Raw genomic sequence first — 23,380 nt, 5'->3', positions numbered from 1 at the left:
AAAAGTCAGTTCACTTAGAGGCTTGAGTGCCTATATACCTTCAACCACTGCCCCAGGCAGTGTACATCACAGGTTTAGGAGGTGCTGTAATGCATTTCACAGATTGTATGTGGACCTTATAGTTCACCAGTGGTGAAGGTTGTAGCTATTTAAGGTAACGTCAGTTGTCAAGCAGACTATTTTGTCTCAGATACCTTTGAGTTCTTAAATATTGCTGGGGCAGGGTCTGAGTGCAGGAAGCAGCACCAATACAGCTGTTAGTATACCAGTAAAAGAGTGGAGAAAGTAAAAAACATTTACCCACATATCACACAATTGAGCCCAATTGAACTGTGACTTTGATTTGGAGTAGAATTGAAAGAGAAGTTGTTTAATGTGAAAAGAAGTTCAGGCAGGTAAATGAGTGTATTACAGAGGGGAACTGTTTGGACCTATGCTCAAGGAAGGAGCAGAATGCCCTCAGAACCATCCTAGTGAACGACTGAAGCGTAGAGGAATTATAATCTATGGTAAGGATGGGCTAGTTGAGACTAGTGAATTGGAAATATGCAGAGTGGCAGAGGGCATCAGAAGTGTTGTGGATGTAAGCAGAAATGAGCCAGGCCAGGAAAGAAAAGATTAGTGGAGAAAGAGCAGGCTGAAACAGTGGACCTGTTGGGATAGTTCTGCTTTTATATCTTGGGCAGGAGAAACTGTGAGACTACAAGGATGCAAGTTGTAGAGGGAATATTTCCTCAGGAAATGAAGACCATGACAACTTGGAGACCATGGTATGATGTTTGATAGTACAGTTATGGTCCGAGGGAGTTATGAGGAGGTACCTGCAAGTCAGAGGTCAGGTCACCCAACCACAGCAGCACATTCCTTGTTAGATGCATTTAATGACAATATCCAATGTACTGGAAGCCTGTATACCATAATTGTTCCATGAAATGGAGCAGAGATTAAGCAAGGCATAAAAATGAAGGGCTCAATGCCAGGTGTATTCAGTTTCTCAGCTCAATACGATTCCAAACCTCCAGTGGGTGTAAGGATGTTTATCTGCAGGCAGGAGCTCTGACCCCCAGCACTTCTTCAGCTTCTGCATTACAGTGTAGGGATACAGAAATTAAAACAACACTGAACAGGAGAGGATGGATAAGCATCAGTTCCCTAAGGAAGTGTCTTCCTATTGAAACTTCATCTTACACACTGCTTTTTTTTCCATAATCTCTCTATAGACTTTAAGTATATGATACATCTGCACTTTCTTCAGTCAGATCAGGCTTGGTTTCAGAACTGTAAAGGCTGCAGACTAAATTTTGTCCTTGTGTTGCCAACAACCAATAGCATTAGCTTTGGTGTATGTAACATCCTTGCACAGAGGCTGGAACTACATATTAGCCATTGATTGTGCATCAGAAGGAATGAATGTACGTAATGTGCAACATTGACCCCTGCCTCTTTAGCTATCGCATTTACACTCACGATGGTAATATCATTTAACAATGATAAATTAAATTCAAGCAAAAATAAGGAAAGAAGAATAAAAATAAGAAAAATAACTTTTGATGAATGGTGAAGAACTGCTCTTAAGAAAAATTCCTTCCCAGCAATGATACAAATCAGTATTGCCTTTGGATGTTGGCATTAGCATAGAGGAGCATCATTCCCAATGCAGTAAATCAGAACTCATGGCCTTGGTATCCTCACAAGTCTAACAAGTATGTTTCCACTTATTATTAGTTATGTATTCTGCTTTCTGTCAACATGGAATTGGCTTTCAACTCAAAGCATAAAGGTCGACATCTAATTTCCAATCATGAATGAACAGAAAAATGTGGTTATAAGCCAAAAGCTGTATGTTATTGTTTGAAGTTGTCCATATGTCCGCAAGAGAATATAATATATACACTGAGAACTCAATCAACTTTTGTATTTGGAAACTGAAGAATTGGGAAGATTGCTAGATTACTCACCATAAGTAATCACCCTGTGTTTGACCAATTTAATTCAATAGGTTCAGGCCTCACTAGTAAAGAAATCTGAGGAAAGTTAAGCATGTAGAGAATGGTTTAGTTTCCCGATACTTCTGTACAAAGGCCAGTACAATGACATTAAACAGGCCAACTCTTGATTTATAATTCAGAATGTAAGATTAGGTTCCTCACTTAATGAGACAATTAGAATAATTCTTACAAGGCTTTTGAAAAGTTAAAAATCCTAACATCCAATTAAAAGCTCAAATTTTACTCTTCCAGTTGAACCACCCCTCAAGCCTCATTGCTCATTATTGTAATGGTACTAACACAACTGAATTCCTTCCAGCCAGCAGAAGCAATGTCAAAAGTTATACAATCTAGTCTGACTTAGAGCAGTTACTGTGGGTAGATGGAAAAGCAAATCACTGTATACCTTTATTAGATTGAAAATATACCAAGTTATACACTAGTTTCAGAAGATATTTAGCCAGGTTCTATTTTCTCCTTACTCCACTTGAATCCACTAGAAATACATATATAGATTTCATTCTCAGCATGATTAAAGACACGAACGGTAAAATTGTGTAACTGTTTTGCTGTTTTGATTCAGATTTGTTACGTTCATATAGATCAGGATGCGATAAAGTTCCTTGCTCACACAGAGTAAACAGTATACATAGTGATAGTGAATACAACAATAAATACAGTGACAAGCGTAAGAAAACAGAATGGTGTAAAGATTGTAGTGAAATCTGAAGTAGTACACCATAGAAATGCTAAAGTAACAGCACTGCAATAACCAAGAGGTAGCCAAATGCTAACCAGGTAGTAGGAAACTTAATGTTGCTTAAACTTATATGAAACAAGATTGGTTATTTTCCAATAAAGTAAAAGAAGTAAGAAAAAGGGACAGGAAAAGGCCATTTATTCCCCTTGAAACTGCTGCTCCATTTTGCAAGATCTTAAATGATCTAATCTTAGCCAAAGACTACCTTGCTGCTGTTTCTTCATATTCCCAGATTTACTTGCAGTTTAAACGACTGTCAATCTGTGTCTTAAATATATGTGATGTCTCTGCCTCCACAGTGCTTCATCTTTTTTGTAAAAATAAATCCTTCCCCTAAAAGGATGACTCAGTATTACTCATAGTTTAAAAAGAAATTTCTTTATCCTAAAAGTATGCTCTATAGTTCCAGATACTCCCACCAGGGGAAGTATCCTCTCAACATCCATCCAGTTTATCTCTCTTACCATTTTATACACTCAGTGACCATTTATTTAGGCACTCCTGAACGCTGCTTGTTAATGCAAATATCTAATCAGCTAATCATGCAGCAGCAACTCAATTCATACAGTAAAAGTGTGCTGTCATGGTAAAGAGGTTCAGTTGTTGTTCAGGTCAGACATCAGAATGGGGAAGAAGTATGATCTAAGTAACTTTGACCATGAAATGATTGTTGCTGTCAGCTGGGGTAGATTGAGTAGCTTAGAAACTGTTGATAACCTGGGATTTCCACACATAACGATTTACAAAGAATGATGCAACAAAAAAAAAGGACATCCACTGAGTAGCAGTTCTGTGGGCAGAAACACCTTGTTAATGAGAGAGGTCAGAGGAGAATGGCCAGACTGGTTAAAACAGTGGTGTGCAGAGGAGCATCTCTTAACACACAACACTTTGAACCTCAAGGTGGATGGGCCACAGCAGCAAAAGACCACACACATACACTCAGTGGCCATTTTACTCAGTATTTCCTGTATCTAGTAAAGTTACAACTGAGTGTATGTTCCAATGAGATTACTTCTCATTCTTTTAAATTCCTGTGTATATAGGACCAACTTATCCCCACTTTAGAAGTCAGCCTATGAATCTATTGAGTAAAACATCTCTGGGTTGCCTCCATTGCAAGTATAGCCTACTTTAAATGAGGAGGCCAATACTCTATACACAGTACACCAGGTGCAGTCTTCCCAGCACTCTACAAAGCCCTATCAGAAATTCCCTACAATTATACTTAATGCTCCTCGCAAGAGTGACCAATTTCCTTTAACCCATGTAATTACCTCTTGTACCTTGAACTCTTGTTTCATGCACTAGGCTTTCCAGATCACTTTGTTCTGCTACATTTTATAGTCTTACTCAAATCTAATTAATAATCTGTTCTTTTATACTTCCTTCCAAAGCATATAATCTCATATTTTCCCACAGTATATTCCATCTGCCAAGTTCTTTTATAGTCAATTAGCTCACTGATATCCTTTTGCAGGCTCTTCTACTCACCTCACAACTTGGTAACCTATCTATACTTGTTTCATCAGCAAATTTGGCTCTAGCATATTCAATTCTTTCATCAAAGTCACTAACACAGATAGAAAGCAGTTGAGGTCCCTTTGCAACCCCCTCTGCCCACTGTCCACCCACTCCCCCACCAGTTACTTCTGGTCAGCTTGGTTTTCTGATGGTTCGTCACTCCCCCATCCATGCCAATATACGACTCCAACGTCGTGTATTCTTGTGCAGTACTCTTTATATAGAATCTTACTGAATGCTTTACAGAAATTTAGACACCTTACATCCATCATGTTTTATGTCCTTAAAGACCTATAGCAAAATTGTAAATCACAATTTATCTTTCAAAACATAGGATTGTTTTATATTTTTCCAAATGTACTACAGTTACCTCCTTAATAATGAATACCTGCATTTTCCAATAACATTTGATAATCTAACATGTTTACTATCTCCCTCTCTTGAATAATGTTGTTACGTTTAAGGTTTTCTCAGTTTATGGAACTTCTTCAGAATCCATGCAACTTTTCATGAATTATGACTAATTTCTTTAAAGGGGCCATTTAAAAGTTCCTTCCTCCCTGAAGATATTGATTATCTGTGATCATTGCATGTTTTCCACATCTGCTGTGTGAAGACCAATCCAAAATAATTAGTTAGCATCTGTCTACTTTCTATTAATAGCAAAATTTCATCCTCTTAATCTCTTAATTTTAGCTAACGTCTTCTTTATTTTTAATATTCCTCTTAGACCATTTGTTATTGAGATGAAGGGAACTTTCATCATGCAGACTATGTGAATCCTTTAAGTCCTTTACTCCTGAGGACTTCGGAGTCTTGATTATTGAATTCATTCAAATCAAAGAGTGATTGATTTCTGAAAATTCAGGGAATCAAGTGATTTGGAAATAGTGCAGGAAAATGATGATTAAGTTAAAAACAAAAACATAATCTCAATAAAAAACGGAACAGGGAGAGAGACCCAAATGGCTGCCCTCTGTTCCTATTTTTTTTCTTTTCAAATCTTTTTATTATTATTATCCAAAATTAACAAGAGTACATCGAAGTAGGTAACACTTACAATATCTCAAGAGAAAAAAAAACATTGTTTTAAAGATTGAAAGAATTTTGGTGACAAAAAAAAGAGGGAAAAAAAACCCTACTAAAGTAAAGAAAAGTGAGGGGGGGAAAAGCCCATTAGGTGTTCAACCCCAGAGCCATGCATCACACAAAAAGCTTCTAAGGATAAGCATCAAACCACCAGCAAGAAAAAAAAAGTACCAAAAATTTACAGTTAGATCATGGAGAAAATCTATCAATTAACTCAAATGATAGTAACGAGCAAATGAACCCCATCTTTTCTCAAAATCAAACATAGGTTCAAAGGTTTGACTTCTAATTTTCTCCAAACTAAGACATGGCATCACTTGAGAGAAGCATTGTGACAAAATGGGAGCCGACGTATCCTTCCACTTCAACAAAATGGCCCTCCTAGCTATCAATGTAACAAATGCAATAACATGTTGGTCAGACAAAGAGATACCGCAGATATTTTGAGCTAAAGTTGCTAATTTAAATTTATACCCTGTGATGAAGCATTCTTTACAAACTTGGCTCCAGTTCCGTAATTTTTTTAATCTTAAAAAATTTAAACTTTGTAGTTTAATTTATCGAAATTACTTTTTTAAGCCTTCTTTGAGTGATACAATTTTTTTACTCTGGAAAAATAAAGGTATTAATTCTTTTTTTAAAGACGATAGACTGATGTCTTTTGAACGATTAGTTGATAAATATTCTCTTTCATGCTCACTTTTTACAATAACTTCAAGTTAGACATATCTTACAAAAATATTTAAGTAATTTTCCTTACATATTGGATGCTGACCTGTTAGACACTATTACAAGTATGAACCCTTTGATGAAGGGTTCCATTGAAAGAATTTATAATTTACTATTACAATGGGATTAGCATCCTTTATTTAAGATTAAACAAGTTTGGGATAAGGAACTTAGTTTGACTTTTATGACGGAGGACTGGACGCGGATTCTGAAGTTGGTTAACTGTTCTTCAATCTGTGCAAGTCATTCACTGATTCAATTTAAAATTGTACATCGTTATTATTTGACAAAGGAGAGATTGTCTAAAATGTTTCCTAATGTTGATAGTTATTACGATAGATGTAAAACTGAGACAGCTACACTGACACACGTGGTTTGGTCTTGTTCTATACTGGAACAGTTCTGGAAGTCAGTTTTTTCTACAATTTCTAAAGCACTTAAAATTAATTTGCAACCTAACAAATTAACTGTGCTTTTTGGAATAATTCCTCTGTTCCTATTTCTTATGTTCTTATAATTATGTTAGCCGTTCTTTCCCTGATACAAAAAAAAAGTTTCAACACTGGATACAAACTGAACTTTGCAGTTTCTTAATTGGTGGTGCATCCTTTTTTAGAATCTTTCTTTCTCACTGAATTGAAACTTTTTTCGTATTTATGAAATATTATCTTATAGTCTGTCTGCCACTACTAATCCAGCACCTTACTCAATTTTCCTGTTTCACTTTAGACAACTATATTCTCATATCATTCTAATTAACATTATTTAAGCTTAGTGCACTAGACTCACATTTTTCACCCTCAAGCTGAAATTGAAATTTTACCATGCTATGATTACTCATTTCCTGGGGATCCTTTACTGTAAGATCATTTATCTATCCTGTTCTCTGGATAGTTCTTAAATGTGTTGCTCTAAGAAACTATTACAAATATGCTCTGAGCACTTGTCCTTGGTACTATATTTACCCATTTGATTTGTTCAGTCTAAATGATGATTAATATCATTATGATAAATGGAGCACCTTCCCTACAAATCTCGTTGTTTCTTGACTGATATTCTTTCCCATAATTTAGCTACTGTTAAAGAACACATGTATTTGTACCATTGAGATCGTGGCCTTAGTATTTCCTCTTTTTATCCAAATTGATTCTACTTCTTGAGATTCTGTGCCAAGAGCATTCCTCAACATCGCTATGGTCTCATTGTTGATATTACTCCATTACCTTTCCTTTATAACTAAACTAGAGGATCTGTTCTGGGACCAGAATGTAAGTACCATTGCAAAGAAGGCACAACTACAGCTCTACCTTCTTAGAATTTTGTGCAGATTCAACATGTTATCTAAAACCTTGACATTCTTCAGTAGGTGCACAGTGGAGAGTATCGTGACTGTATCACAGCCTCTTTTCTAACTCCCTAAAGTCTATCTATAGGACCTCATCCCAACTATCTCACTGATAATGATATGGCCCATGACCTGTAGTTGTTCACTCTCCCTCTGCTCTGCATCCATACAGTGCTCCCCTTTGGAACCAGGGACGATGAATGCTATTACAGAATCGTGTGCATCTTATTTTTTATTTAATGATTTTTGTAATACAGGTGGCCCCCGTTTTCAGAACTTTCACTTTACGACACCTCGCTGTTACGAAAGACCTACATTAGTTACCCGTTTTTGCTAACAGCAGGTGTTTTCACTGTGTCGAAAGGTAGCACGCGCCTGAACAGCCAAGCTCTTCCCCCGGAACTGCATTCTAGCCACCACTGCTTAAACACGTGCTTTATCTTGATTTATTTTGTGCATCCATTAGCAAGATGAGTTCTAAGGTATCGGAAAAGCCTAAAAGAGCTCGTAAGGGTGTTACACTTAGCATAAAACTAGACATAATTAAGCATTTCGATCGTGGTGAACGAAGTAAGGATATTGTCCGTGCGTTGAACTTGCCTGCGTCCACCATTTGCACTATTTATACGCAGAGAAATGGCGTTTGGTTATTCGTATAAGCAAGTGCTTAACTGTGACGAAACTGCAATTTATTGGAAAAAATTGCCGAGCAAGACATTTATTTCGATAGAAGAAAAGCAGGCTAAGGGACACAAGGCATCGAAGGACAGGTTTACCCTAATGCCTATATTAATGCCACTGGTGATGCTGCCCTTACGCCTCTACTAGTGTACCATTCAAAAAATCCGAGGGTACTTAAAGGTGTTGATAAGAAAACACTTCCTGTTGTGTTCCGTTCACATTCAAGTGGTTGGAATACCCAAATGCTTTTTTCTGAGTACATGAGTGGATACGTTTGTCCTTTTGTTGAAAAATACTGTAGAGAAAATAACCTTGATAAAGGTGTCTTGTGATTGTGGATAATTGTGCTGCTCATCCACCGAGTATGCCATTACCGAGTATGGCGGTAACATTCGTGTTGCGTTCTTACCGCCGAATACGACATCGTTGCTGCAACCGTGTGACCAAGGCCTATTAGCCACAATTAAGGCTTACTATACGCAAAATGTGATGCGTTTTATTGTAAGTGCTATTGACAAAGAGGGCAACTCCGAAGTGTCTTTGCTAGAGATCTGGAAAGAATACAATATAAAATTGGCAATCGCCAACATTGGAGATGCTCTCGATAGGCTAACGGTCTCAATGAGAAATGGCGTTTGGAGGAAACTCTGTCCCGAAGCAGTGAACGATTTTAAAGGCTTCGAACCATCAACAGTAAATACGGCAATAGTGAGTTTGGCTATTGGACATACATTATTTCCACTTTATATAGGCTGTGTATTTTTATGCACTATTTGATATGATTTGGCAGCTTCATAGCTTAAAGGTTACTGGAGAGAGTGTTTCTGCCAAGAGCACTTGCGCCGTGTTTCTTCCGAGAGTGCTGCCGTGAGATTTTTACTGCGCTAGACAGTGCTGAAAAGTATTTCTACTTTATATAGGCTGTGTGTTTATCATATCATTCCTGCTTTTACTATATGTTACTGTTATTTTAGGTTTTATGTGTTATTTTGCATGATTTTGTAGGGTATTTTTTGGGTCTGGGAACGCTCAAAAATTTTTCCCATATTAATAAATGGTAATTCCTTATTCACTTTACGACATTCCGGCTTACGAACCATTTCACAGGAACGCTCTATCTTCGGATAGCTGGGGAAACCTGTACCGACGTTTTGGACTTTCTAGATAAATATTTCTAGGGACTCAGAACTTAGAGAATTCTTGTGTGAATGTATATTTTTGGTTGCAGTTTGATGTTTTTCTCCCCCCTCGGTGTTGTCATTGCAGTGTTTTCTCTGATTCGATTTTCCACTTCAGGTGAAGGTTTAATGTGATTAGAGTCATCAAGTCACAGAAAAGTATAGCACAGAAACTGGTCTTTCTGTCCAATTAGACAGTGCCGAACTACTTCAGCTGCCTACTCTGTCAATCTGCACCCAGACCATAGCCCTCCATACCCCGACCATCCACGTACCTATCCAAACTTCTCATAAGCGTTGAAGTTGAGCTGCCATGCACCACTTGTGCTGGCAGCTCATTACACACTCTCACGACCCTCTGAGTGAAGAAGTTTTCCCTCATGTTCCCCTAAAACTTTTCACCTTTAACCCATGACCTCTAGTTGTAGTCGGACCCAACCTTAGTGGAAAAAGCCTGTTTGCATTTACCCTATCTAAACCCCTCATAATTTTGTATACCTCTATCAAAGCTTTCTCAATCTTTTATGTTCCAAGGAGTAGTCTTAACCTATTCAATCTTTCCTTATAATTCAGGTCCTCCAGTCCCAGAAAATTCCTTGTAAATTTTCTCTTACTCTTTCAACCTTATTTACTTCTTTCCTCTCGATACGTGACCAAAACTGCACGCAACACTCCAAGTTAGGCCTCACCAACATTTTATACAACTTCAACATCCATCTCCTGTACTCAATACTTTGAGTTATGAAGGGCAATGTACCAAAAGCTTTCTTTATGACATTATCTACCTGTGCTGCTACTTTCAATTAATTATGGACCTGTATTCCCAGATCCCTCTGTTCTACCAACTTCCTCAGTGCCCTACCGTTCACTGTGTAAGAACTATTCTGGTCGGTCCTACCAAAGTGCAACACCTCACGCTTGTCTGCATTAAATTCCATCTCGCATCTTTCAGACTATTTTCCAGCTTTTGCAGATCCCTCTGCAAGCTCTGATAGTTTTCTTCACTGTCCACTACAACCCCAAATTCGGGGTCATCCGCAAATTTGCTGATCCAGTTAATCAGTATATCATCCAGATCATTGATATAGATGACAAATAACAGCACTGATCCTCGTGGCATTCCACTAGTCACAGGCCTCCAGTCAGAAAGGCAACCATCTACTACCATTCTCTGGCTTCTCCCACAAAGCCAATGTCTAATCCAATTTACTACCTCATCTTGAATGCCAAGCGACTGACCTTCTTGACCATCCTCCTATATAGGTCCTTGTCAAATGCCTTGCTAAGTGTACAACATCTGCTGCCTTGCCTTCATCAACTTTCCTGGTAACTTCCTCATAAAACTCTATAAGGTTGGTTAGACACGACCTACCATACACAAAGCCCTGCTGACTATCGCTAATCAGTCCATGTCTATCCAAATGCTCATATATTCGGTTCCTTAGAATAACTTCCAATACCTACTGATGCTAGGCTCACCAGCCTATAATTTTCTGGTTTAGTTTTAGAGTTTTTCTTAAATGGCAGAATAACATTAGCTATCCTCCAATCCTCCAGTATCTCACCTATCGCTAAGGATGATTTAAATATCTCTGCTAGGGTCCCTACAATTTCTGCACTTGCCTCGCACTGGGTCCGAAAGAACACCTTGTCACAGCCTGGGAATTTATTCACCCTAATTTGCCTCAAGTCAGCAAACAACTCCTCCTCTGCAATCTGTATAGGGTCTCTGACTTCAATGCTGCTTTGCCTCACTTCAATAGACTTTGTGTCCATCTCCTGAGTAAATACAGATACAAAAAAATTCATTTAAGATCTCCCTCATCTCTTTTGACTCCACGCACAGATTACCATTCTGATCTTCCAGAGGATCAGTTTTGTCCTTCACAATCCTTTTGCACTTTACATATCTGTAGAAGCCCTTAGGATTTTCCTTCACCTTATCTTCTAGGGTAACTTCATGCCTTCTTTTTAGCTCTCTTGATTTCTTTCTTAAGTGTTCTCTTGCATTTCTTATACTCCATAAGTATTTCATTCGTTCCTTTCTGCCTATACCTACTATGCACCTCCTTTTTTTCTTAACCATTGCCTCAATATCTCTTGAAAACCAGGGTTCCCTAAACTTGTTCTCTTTATCTTTTAGTTTGACAGACACATATAAGCTTTGTACTCTTGAAATTTCACTTTTGAAGACCTCCCACTTAACAAGTACACCTTTGCCAGAAAACAGTCTGTCACAATCCACTCTTGCCAGATCCTTTCTGATATCATCAAAATTGGCCTTTCTTCAATTTAGAATCTCAACCCACGGTCCAGATCAACACGCACAAAATGCTGGAGGAACTCAGCAGGCTGGGCAGCATATATGGAAAAAAAGTACAGTCAACGTTTCAGGCCAATAGATGTTGCCTGGCCTCCTGAGTTCCCACAGCATCTGCAGATTTTCTCTTGTCTGCGGTCCTGATCTATCTTTTTCCATATGTACATGGAAGCTAATGATATTGTGATCAGGAGATGCAAAGTGTTCCCCAACACAAATTTCTGTCTCCTGACCTATTTCATTCCCTAATAGCAGATCAATTGTCGCACACTCTCTCACTGGGACTTCTACGTATTGATGAAGGACACTTTCCCGAACACATCTGACAAACTCTCTCCCATCTAGTCCTTTTACAGTCTGGGAGTCCCAGCCAATATATGGAAAGTTAAAATCGTCAACTACAACAACCTTATATTTGTTGTAAAAGTCTTCAACCTGCGGACTGTTGCCCTATTAACGCAGTCTATATCTTTCTTATTCCTCAGTTCCACTCATAAAACCTCTGTCCTGATTGAGCACTGCCATGACCCTTCCCCTGATGAGTAACACCACCCCTTCTCCTTTAATCCTCCTGCTCTGTTGCGTCTAAAACAATGGAACCCCAGAATATTGAACTGGCGGTCCTGCCCCTCCTGCAATCAAGTCTTACTAATGATCACAATATAATAATTCCACTTATTGATCCATGCCCAGAGTTCACCTGCCTTTCCTACATTACTTCTTGCATTGAAATATACACAGTTCGGGACATTAGTCACACGGTGCTCAACCTTTTGATTCCTGACTTTGAGGTCTTAACAATGTTTGTCTCCACAACCTCTCCACTATCTGTTCTGGGTCTCTTGTTCACATCCACCTGCAATTCTAGTTTATCCCCTTCCCCCCACCAACAAGCAGCACTAGCAAATCTTCCTGCTAGGATATTAGTCCCCCTCCCCCTCCAATTCAGGTAAAAACCATCTCTTCTATGCGGGTCCCACCTTCCCTAGAAAAGAGCCCAATGATCCAAAAATCTGATGCCCTCTCTCCCATACCAACTCCTTAGCCATGTGCTGAACTGTGTAATCATCCTATTTCTGGCCTCACTAGTATGTGGCATGGGTAGCAATTCTGAGATCACAACCCTGGAATTCGTACCCTTTAACTTAGCACCTAACTCCCTGAATTCACTTTGCAAAACCTCATCACTCTTCCTACTTATATCATTGGTACCTACCTGGGCCATGACCTCTGGCCCCTCACCTTTCCTTTTAAGAATGCTAAGGACTCGATCCAGGATGTCCCGGACCCTGGCACCCGTGAGGCAACATACCACTTCCATTCTGAATCACAGAGGTAGACTCAGTGCCTGAGACCCGGCCACTGTGACTTTATTCTGTTAGGTCATTTCACCCCACCCCCACCCCCACCCCCACCCCTGGCAGTATCCAAAGTGATATACCTGTTGTTGAGGAGGATGGCCACAGGGGTACTCTGCATTGGCTGTTTAACCCCTTTCCACTTCCTGACTGTCACCCAGTTTCTTGTGCCCTGCACCTTGGGTGTAACTATCTCTCTAAGTGTCTTGTCTATCACCTCCTCAGCTCCCCAATGATCCGGAGTTCATCCAGCTCCAGCTCCAACTCCTTAACAGGGATTGTTAGAAGCTATAGCTGGATGCACTTCTCACACTTGTAGTCGTCAGGAACACTGGAGGTCTCCTTGCCTTCCCACATCCCACAGGAGAAGCATTCAACTAAACAGCCTGGCATCAACTATGCTGTCTGACATCCCTACTGTTCTAACTGTGCAAATCTAAAGAAGGAAAACAATAAATAAACTGGGAGAGTGTCTACCTATAGCTTTTTCACTTCCTCTCACTCAAGCCTTTCCTTGCTGAAGCCTTAAAAAGCTAAAGCCTCAAAATCTCCACTCTAACACCATCCACTCCAGCAATAGCCAATTAAGGAAACTTGGATTGATTAAGAAATCTTTTCTGCAGATCATTTGTTTCAGTCAACCAGTGGTTTCATTTCTATGTGTATGTTTACAAGATAGCTTTACAAAAATTAATCCTCCCTTGGCAACATTACGCATAATGGTAGCTGCGCATTCTACATTGCTTCTGACATTTGATTTCATTCACCTAAATGGAACTGCATTGCAGGTTTAGTACTACTGACTTGTGTTGAATATCTTGGCGAGCATGTGTTTCTGCCATCGGTAGATATGTTATACAACTCCTGAGATTGCTCTTCTTTCTAAAGGACCACAAACAACCTTGTCACTGATGATGTTAAAATATCACATTTCTCCTTTCTTCAATAAAGGTAGCATTTGCTACTGCCAGCAAAGTGTCAAAATACAGACAGATGAAATATATTTGCTATATTTGCAATTTAAGCACGAACAGCATGAGTGACATTCTTGTCACAAAAGCTTCTTAGGCCAAGTTCTCCTCTTCATATATCTTCCAAAGCTCCTTGGCAGCCAAACCCCTCTCCTATAGTTATGCCTACAGCTATCAGCTGAATTTAGATGCTATTTTATCAATCCATCCTATTAAACATGCTTTACAAGTCAAGCTTTCAAAATGATTGAGCATTTTAACAAACTATCTTGTTAGTCTTTCCTACTGTCTGCCAAGCAAAGTGTATGTAGGAATCACCACATCTACATGGGTAGAAGTCACCACATCACCGTGTCTAGCTACCTTCCAAATCAGCCTCCAGATGAATGTGTCCAACAATCATACCTTTTCTTACTAAATATGTTTGTTGTTCAGTCGTTAAGTTGAGCCCAATTCTTCGTGACCGCATGGACCATAGGGTTCATAGTAGATTGCCAGGCCTTTCTTCTGCGCAGATACTGCTGCTGCCTAGATTGGGACCCACCTGGGTTTGAACTGAGGACCCATCTGCCTTGAAGTCCAGTGCTGATGCCACTACACCACCAGCCAGCACACTAAATACATATGTTTAGGGAATTACATATTTTCTTGTCAGTCAGCCAGCTATTTTCTCCTGCCATGTACCTGCGCTGCCCATTCTAGCACCTCTCACCAATCACAGTCAGCAAATCCTCCCACCAGTTTAGAGGAGAAATGACAGAGATAGTGATAGGAGTATGGTTTTGGTAGGAAGTGGAGTGGGTGGTGGACAGGAAGTCAAGAAATAAAAACAGAATGTGCTGGAAATCTCAGCAAGTCAGACAGCATCAGACCTGATAAAGGATCTTGGAAATGAAATGTAAATTAATTTCTCTTTCCACAGATGTTGCTACCTTTTTGCATCTGCAAACCATAAAAGTAGCTTACAAAAATTTGCTCCAGTTAGCCACGATCTGAAATTTAAAAAGGGTAAAAGAAATAGCAGATGAAGTTGGAGAGAGAATTAGAAAAAAGCTATAAAAGTGGGAAAACAAAGAACGTATGAAAGCAGTAGGAAGACTGTGAAAATCAGCAAAAGAGAGCAAGTATATTCTCAGATATCTGTTGATGCACAACATATTTGACAAATAATAGTGTATAAACACATCAGTATTGAAGTAATTTGATAATATTCTAGAATCTACATCATGTAGATATGATAATATTAAAATATTAATGTATTCTTTCTCAGTAATATCAATTCTAATTAATAAAACTAAATGAAAATTTTACATGGAACAATCCTTCTTTAAAAAAAACTTTATGCCATTTTTCATGTACATTAATTGTCACAGCGATGTTATGCACCAGAAATATTTTTGTGATGCATTTAAAATGATCATCGTTATTTAAGTTTCTACACATATCTACTACTGTTAATAATATATTACTTCAGAGTAGATCCTGGTCTGTATGAATGAAATCTTTGGTTTGTACAGCAGAGGGCAGCTCTCTAAAGTAAAATTATAAAGAAGTAAGATTTGCTGCTGAGTTATAAGTCGGTAAGACATCAGAGTAGAATTAGGCTATTCAGCCTCTTGTCTGCCCCGCTATCCAGTCATGGCTGATTTATATTTCCCCTCATGCCCACTTTCCTGACTGTAATCTTTGACATTGTTACTCTTTCTAAACTATCTCTTATTTTTTTATTCTGGTAACTTCAGTAACCTATCCTGCATTCTCCTTCCATTTAATTTTATCCTCACTGTTCCAAGATGTTAAACCCATCCCGCTACCATTTAGTCTAAGCCCTATCATGGCCCTAGTTATGCGATTCACCAGGACCAGGTTCCAGCATGGTTCCATGATACGATGTTATGGTACAATAAATAACCCTCCTCTTCTAAATGGAGAACTTCCTATCACTTAGCTCATTCTAGGAAGTAAACCATGGAGTAACGTTAAAAGACCTAGAAATGCAGTTTTTTTTTAAAAATCAAAAACAATTTCTCACAATGCAGAATGATATTGTGTAGAAACTTATTTTCAATAAGTTTTCATGATAGAAAACAGATTAAACTACTTTTGGCAACTAAATATAAATTTACATTAATTGATAGATAGATAGATTTCCATGACCAAATTGGATTCAGAATCAAGAATCTAATGGCTCACAGGCTGAATGCACCTTACAGCTATTGCATATAACTATTGTAATGATGTTGACATAGCCAATGGCATTTAGTGTCCACTCTAGGGTTCCTGATAGAAAAATAAAAAAATATTGTTAAAAGCCCTCTGCGTCAACTTGGATATGTGAGAGAGTAGCAGAATTGTTGATTAAATTGTTGACCTTTCCTTTCACAACTGTGGTCAGGCACAAGATGTCTTTCTATATTAGCATAGTTTGGCTAGCATACGAGCTGTTGTGCATATGGCACTAGCCATGTAGTCTCATTGTTGAAAAGGACTGGTAACTTAGTGAATCTAATTGGCTAGTTAATAATGCAAACTTCAGGATTATGTCTTGTTAAATCATCTATTTATTGATTTTGGAATAAGCAGGGCTTTATTATGCTTGAAGTGAGTTCATAGTCAAGTGATAAATTATCCCCAAGTAATTTTATTTAATAGTGACTTTCTATATATCCTAGTTTTGTTTTGAACAGATCAAATAGTTAAGCCACAATAAAAGCATTTTCACATCTCAGTGGCTTATTAAATTGTCCATGGAACATTAAATATAAGATCTGATTAAAGATCCAAGCAATAATGTTTATAAATTCTTTTTCTAAATCAGAGATACTCATCAGATCCTTGATTTGGTAAATCTTGAAACCAGAAACACCCATGTTTAATTGTTAATAGAAACTGATTATGCAACTGATTCTGGTGTGATAAGAGTGAAACATTATTGTTGTTTTGAAGATTTATAAACATTCACCTTCTATATTTCAGGAAGATGAATTGGAGACCCAAGTGTCATTTCTGCAAGGACAACTGAATGACCTTGAGGCAATGTGCAAATTCTGTGCCAAGATGATGAATACACATATATGTAAGTATTGGTGGTATTGTCATTGGAGAAGGTAAATCCTATGGGTGCATATGATATCTTTATGAGCTAAGTGAGACAGGGACTGATTAGGGTTAGTCAACATGGCTTTGTGCTTGGGAGGTCATGTTGAGCCAATTTTATAGAGTTCTTCAGGTAGGTTACCCAATTGCTGAAGGAAAGGCAGTGGATGCTGTCTACTTGGACTTTAGCAAGAACATTAACATGGTCCAGTATGGGAGGTTCAGTCCCTTGGCATTCCAGATGAGGTAGTTATCTGGATTTGACACTGGCTTTGCGGAGAAGCTAGAGAGCAGTAGTAGATGGTTGCCCCTCCTACTAGAAGCTATGACTAGTAGGGATCGGTGCTGGGTCCATTCTTCTTTGTCATCTATATCAACAATTTGGATGATACTGTGGTAAATGTGACTGTTTACTCTTTTCCATAGATGCTGCCTGACCTGAATTCCTCCAGCATTTAGTATTAGAACATTTGGAAATCATTTCAGATGGTAAAATAAAATTAATCAGTACTTAGAAAGGACATTTTCTAATCATTAAGCGGGCTGAGATTTCTCATTGAAAATTAATGAGTTTCAGATCTCTTGCCAGATCCAACCATAATGCTCAAGCAGAAGTGACGATTGTAACTAATGCATGTCTGCACACATTGTGATTCATATAGAAGACCATCAGGCAAGGCAGCAGAATTAGGCTATTTAGCCCATTGAGTATGCTCTGCCATTCCATCATGGCTGATTTATTATTCCTCTTGACCCCCATTCTCATGCTTTCTTACTATAACCTTTGATGCTCTAACTAATCAAGAACCTATCTGTTTGAGGCCTCTGTTGGTCAGAGTCACCATGGATATTCCATCCTAGCTGTCTGGATGCGCAAGCCTGGGCAGTACAATAGGAGAGCAAGCTGAGCAAGCTCCCCCTCTCCACGCATCTGATGAACCCAAAGGAAAGGCAGAGACCGATACAGTTTGGTACCAGCAGCATTGCAGGAGTTGCCAGTCAACAGTGAACTCAATGTAGGACTGCCTTAGGGACTCCTGCACCAGATTTTTCCCTCTGTGTTTACTCCTGAAGCCTTCCCCTTGAGTGGGTATAGTTGCAAGGCAGCACAGGTTTGAGATCACAGTTTTCCTTCTCCTAGATGAATTGCCAACCACAACTGATGAGTCCCATCTGCCCGAAGCAACTGGTTTTAAGGCCCCAGTAACACGCCTTTGCCCCTTCTCCAGTCAGTAGGAAAAGTTCCACTGTGCTTAGTAGCTAAGCCACACATAAAGGCCAGGAGCTGGACTTGGTTGTCAGAGGCTATTTGAGACACATACCATTGGGAGTATTTAATAGGTAGTGGGAGCTTGTTCCCATTACCACCCCTGGCTACAACAATCTTAAGGAACACTCCACTTTAAACATACCCAATGACATGGCCTCTACAGCTGTCTGTGGCAATGAATTTCACAGATTCACCACCCTCCAGCTAAAGAAATTCATCTTCTTCTCTGTTCTAAATGGATATCCTGCTATTTGGTGTTCTGGTCCTAGACTCCCCACACCATAGGAAACATCCTCTCCATTCTGTCTAGGCCTTTCAATATTCGATAGTTCCTAAGGTTGTCATGGCTGGGGGTGGTAGTGAGGTTAAGCTCCCACTACCTATAAAGTGCTCCTACAGGCGTGCGATTCTAATAGCCTCTGGCAACCAAGTCCAACTCTTGACCTTCACGTGTGGCTTAGCTACTTGGCCCAGCGGAACTGTTTCTACTGACAGGAGAAGGGGCAAAGGCGGACCACTGGTGCCTCAAAACCAGTTGCTTCGGGCAGGTGAGGCTCGTCAGCCTTGGAGGGCAACCCACCTAGGAGATGGAAAACTCTGATTTTAACCCTCCACTGCCTTGCGGCCACACCCACCCATGAGAAAGGCTTCGGAAGTAAATCTTAAGGAAGAGATCTGGAGCTGGGGTCCCTAAGGCAGTTTGATGTTGTTTACAACTTCACTCTGGCAACCTCCGCGACGACACTGGTTCCAAGCTGTATCGGCGCTTGCCCTTCCCTTGGGCTGCATCAGTGACGTGGAGAGGAGCAACCTGCTGCATGAGCAACAGCCATTTCTTCAAAACCCGCCCAGGCTTGTGCCCTGGAGAAGACACAGTCCACCAGAGGCACAAACCCATGATCCCCTGGGGTTGACGGCTGGCTACTACTAGTTTTCAATGAGATCCCCTTTAATTCTTCTAAACTCTAGCGAGTACAGACCCAGAGTTCTCAAATGTTTCTCATGTGTTAACCCTTAAGTTCTTCTTGTGACCCTCCTCCAGACCATCCCCAATGTCAGCTCATCTAGCCCCAAAACTGCTCACAATACTCCTAGTGAAGTCTGGGGTATAAAGCCTCAGCATTACATCCTTGCTTTTATATACTAATCCTCTTGAAGAAATAAATGCTAATATTGCATTTGTCTTCCTTACCACTGACTTAACCTACAAGTTAACTTTGAGGGAATCCTGTACAAGGACTCCCAGTTCCCTTCACACCTCTGGAAAGGCAGCATATATTACCCATCCTTCACAAGGTGGTGATGAGCCACCTTCCTGCACTGCTGTCTGCTTCTCATGAAGGTTCTCCTGTATTTTGACCTATTGGCAATGAAGGACTGCTAATGTATTTCTATGTAAGTTTGGTGTGCAGCTCAGAAATGCAACCTGCAGGTGGCAGTGTTCCCTTGCACCTGCTCTACTTGTCCTTGACAGATGCTGTCAGAGTAGCCTGGATGAGTAACTACAATATATTTTGTTGTAGTACGCACAGTGGCAACTGTGTACTGGTAGCAGAGGGGGTGAATATTTCAGCTGGTTGCCTGGATGTTTTGTCCTGGATAGTGTTCAGCTTTTCAATAGACTTGCATTCACCCAGGCAAGCTGAGAATATTCCATCAAGTTTCTTATTTGTGCCTTGTTGATGGTGAAAAGACCTCTGGGTGTATAAAGATCAGGTATATACAGTTATGTCACAGAATACTCAGCATATACCTGATCTTGTAGCCACAGTATTTATGTAGCTAGTGCAATTGAGTTTCTGATCAACAATGACCCAGAGGATATCAACGGTAATATAGTCAGCAATGATAATAGCATTGAACGTCAAGGAAAACTGTTATCAGAGTTTCTCTTTTTAGAGATGGTCATTACCTTGCGTTTTTGAATGTGAATACTACTGGCCACTTATAACCCCACATTGTTGTTCAGCTCTTACTGCATGCTGTCATGGTCTGCTTAATCTACAGAGGAGTTGTGAATGGATTGAGCATTGTGCCATCTTCAGGGAACATTCCCACTGCCAATCTTACGATGGAAAGATCTCTGATGAAGCAGCTGAAGGTGTTTGAGCCTAGAGTACTGTTCCAAGGGACTCTAGTAGTGACAGGTTCAGCTCACCCAGATACACCTCCTTGTGTGAGGACTGATTCCAGTTGTTGGAGTGTGTTTTTCCCCTTGACTTCAATTTATCAGTTCATTGATGCCACACACTACCAAGTAATCTCAAAGCCTCCTGCTGCTGAAGATTGATAAAGTTATGTCAATTGTCATTTTGTGATGACATGACATGGAAGAAGCTTGAATGCAGTCATTGTGATGAGCATAAGAGCAACATAAATGGCAGAAGAAACACACCACTTCCCTCGCTGTAGCAGAGCCTGAGAGTTTCATAGTGGTCTCATCACCAATCTCACATCTTACAAAGTGAATATAGAAATAAGTCATCCTCAATCCCAAAGGACTACCAGAGATGTGGGAAAATGTGGGCATAATTCAAATTAATTAATTAGTGCTTTGATCAGATTAGTAGTTTAAGATTATTGGAGGGAAGTAGAAAGTGGAATTATGCCAGAGTGATAGTAGGATAATGCTTTATTGACTTGGACTTGGATAAAACAGGGGTTCCCAACCTGGGGTCCACAGACCCCTCGGTTAACGATAGTGGTCCATGGCATAAAAAAGATTGGGCACCCCTGAGTAAACAGAATGATAATGGAGATGATACAACATTTGAAGGCAGGATGAACTGTGAGAAGAGTAGAAGTAGATTTTAAGGATTCAGGAATAGTCTGGCGAAATGGGTGAATAGGTGGCAGATGAAATTCAACACTGAGGAATGTTAAATATTTTAGTAAGAGTAATGAGAAAATCAATATAGAGAGCAAGTCTAAAATGGAGGGTCTTAGGGAACATGTGCACCGTTGGTTAAGTGAGACAGGACAAAGTAGTTTAAAAAATGATGAACTTTAAATCTTAGCACTTAAAAAGGAATTGAATACCTATCCAAAAGGAAAGAAGTTGTTGGGCTTTTGGGGAGGCAAAAGAGTAGGACTAACTAATTTGTTTTTTTCTTTGCATAGAGCTACTACAGAGTAGGTAAATCAAATGGCCTCCTTCCTTACTCTAAATGTTCTGTCATTCTGTGATACCTAAAGAATGGATATTTGCTCATATTCTTTTATCCAACATCATTCATCTCGGCCCATTTGGTACTGAACCTTGAAGTAATTCTTTGTCATCTACTCTGATGCTTGCTTCCTATTAATCAACGTTTACAAACTTCAGCTAAACCAGAACTCTACAACCAAAATCTATCAAGCATCAAGTCTTGTTCATCCATCTGCTCTATCAGACTTATAGTGGCTCAACTTTAGAAATATTACACCTTCTTATCTCAACAGCTTTCTACCAATCAATGTAATTTCCCACAGCACATGTAACACTCCCACTAAACTTTGGCTCCAGGAGTCCTACACCTCTGATAAAGCCCTCCCAAAATTTTCTACTTAGTTCTCCTGTGTTAAGTCTCTCCATAAACCAAATCACCAGCTCTTTGAATACCCCACAGGTTGTTTACATGTCGCAGAACTGATTTTTGCCAGCTTCTGTTAGGTAGTTTGGCATATTTCCACTGTTAAATGGTGCTATGGAATGTAAGTTATTGCTAGTGTATCTGCCTTTTCATTATCATAATTATTTGGGTTTTAATTAATTACTAATATTTATCTCCCTTTTGATGAATAATATGCCATTAAAATATCAAACAAAAATGCATAGTGAATAAGAGACTTAACATGGAAATAATTGATTTGACTTGTTTTAAAACATGGCTATAAGACTCCAGTACTTACATTTTTTTATTAGTGTGCATTCAGATTCTGAACGTTCAACCAGTGGCTCAGACAGAATGGCAGCCGTCACACTTCTCAATCCTTCATTTCTTCCACATTATTACAATCACAGCAAATGAAGCAGGACCCTTTTAAATAGACTGTTTAAAAAAAAGAAAGATCCATCATCAGCAACAAACATAATTGCCTCAACTTAGTGTGCCTTTGGCAGTGAGTACCCAATCTTGCACAATTTATAAATTCTCCAAGGAGCAATTTAGATACAAATAATGAGGCTCTACTACAGTAATGTTATTGCCATTCCAAACATTTATTCTGATGTTACAGGCAAGGTTCTGCAGCAGGAAATTGTATTTGTATAATGCAGTAAAATATCACAAGTTACTTCGCTAGGGCATTGTAAAACAAAGTTTAAAATCACCCTTCAAAGTTATTATGAGAAGTAACAACATAGTTGAAGTGAGGTGTTCTGGAGAGCATTTTAAAGGAAGTTTATTCCTATAAAGGAAGTAAATTCCAGAAGTTAGACTCTAATACACTGAAGGCACATCCATCAGTGGTGGGGAGTGAAAATCAGGAATGCAAGCACAAAGGACTGTGGCTGCTGGAACCTAGAGCAAAATCCAAACTGCTGGGGATCTCCAGTGTAATGTGAGTCCTGATGAGACCATCCCTTTGTCTCCACAAATGGTACCTGACACACTGATTTCGCATGGTAGCATAGTGGTTAGCTCAACGCTTTACAGTACTAGTGACCTGGGTTCAATTCCCACCACTGTCTATAAGGAGTTTGTACATTCTTCCCGTGACCACATGGCTTTCCACCTGGTGTGCCAATTTCATCCCACAGTCCGAAGATGTACCAGTTGGTAGGGGTTAATTGGTCACTGTAAATTGTTCTGTGATTAGGTTAGGGTTAAATCGGGGGATCACTGGGCAGCATGGCTTGAAGGGCCTAATCCACTCTGTATCTCCATAAGTAAAGAAATATACTTCCCCTCAAAAATCACTAGCCGCATCACCGCCTGGTATGGGAGTTGCAATGCATCAGATCATAAGATCCTGCAACGGAAGTGAGGACTGTTGAAAACATCATTGATGTTGCTCGCCCCTCCATTCAAAACATACTTCAGATGCACTGCGTGCACTGTGCCTCCGGCATTGACAAAGACCCCTCCCG

At 39.5% G+C, this 23,380-nt stretch overlaps 1 protein-coding gene across 3 annotated transcripts in view; it reads left to right on the top strand.

Moving 5' to 3' along the window:
• Positions 1 to 23,380, top strand: part of tbc1d5 (TBC1 domain family, member 5) — a 485,913-nt gene that overhangs the window by 422,071 nt on the left and 40,462 nt on the right. For all 3 annotated transcript variants that reach the window (XM_063044063.1, XM_063044064.1, XM_063044062.1), the window contains one exon: positions 16,920 to 17,019. In XM_063044063.1, coding sequence (XP_062900133.1) covers positions 16,920 to 17,019 — 100 coding nt within the window. The remainder of the gene's footprint in view (positions 1 to 16,919; positions 17,020 to 23,380) is intronic.

Source organism: Mobula hypostoma, chromosome 3, assembly GCF_963921235.1.
Source record: "Mobula hypostoma chromosome 3, sMobHyp1.1, whole genome shotgun sequence".
NCBI classification, from domain to species: domain Eukaryota; kingdom Metazoa; phylum Chordata; class Chondrichthyes; order Myliobatiformes; family Myliobatidae; genus Mobula; species Mobula hypostoma.
Note: the sequence above shows the minus strand (reverse complement) of the source record. Positions and strands in the feature narration are given on the sequence as shown.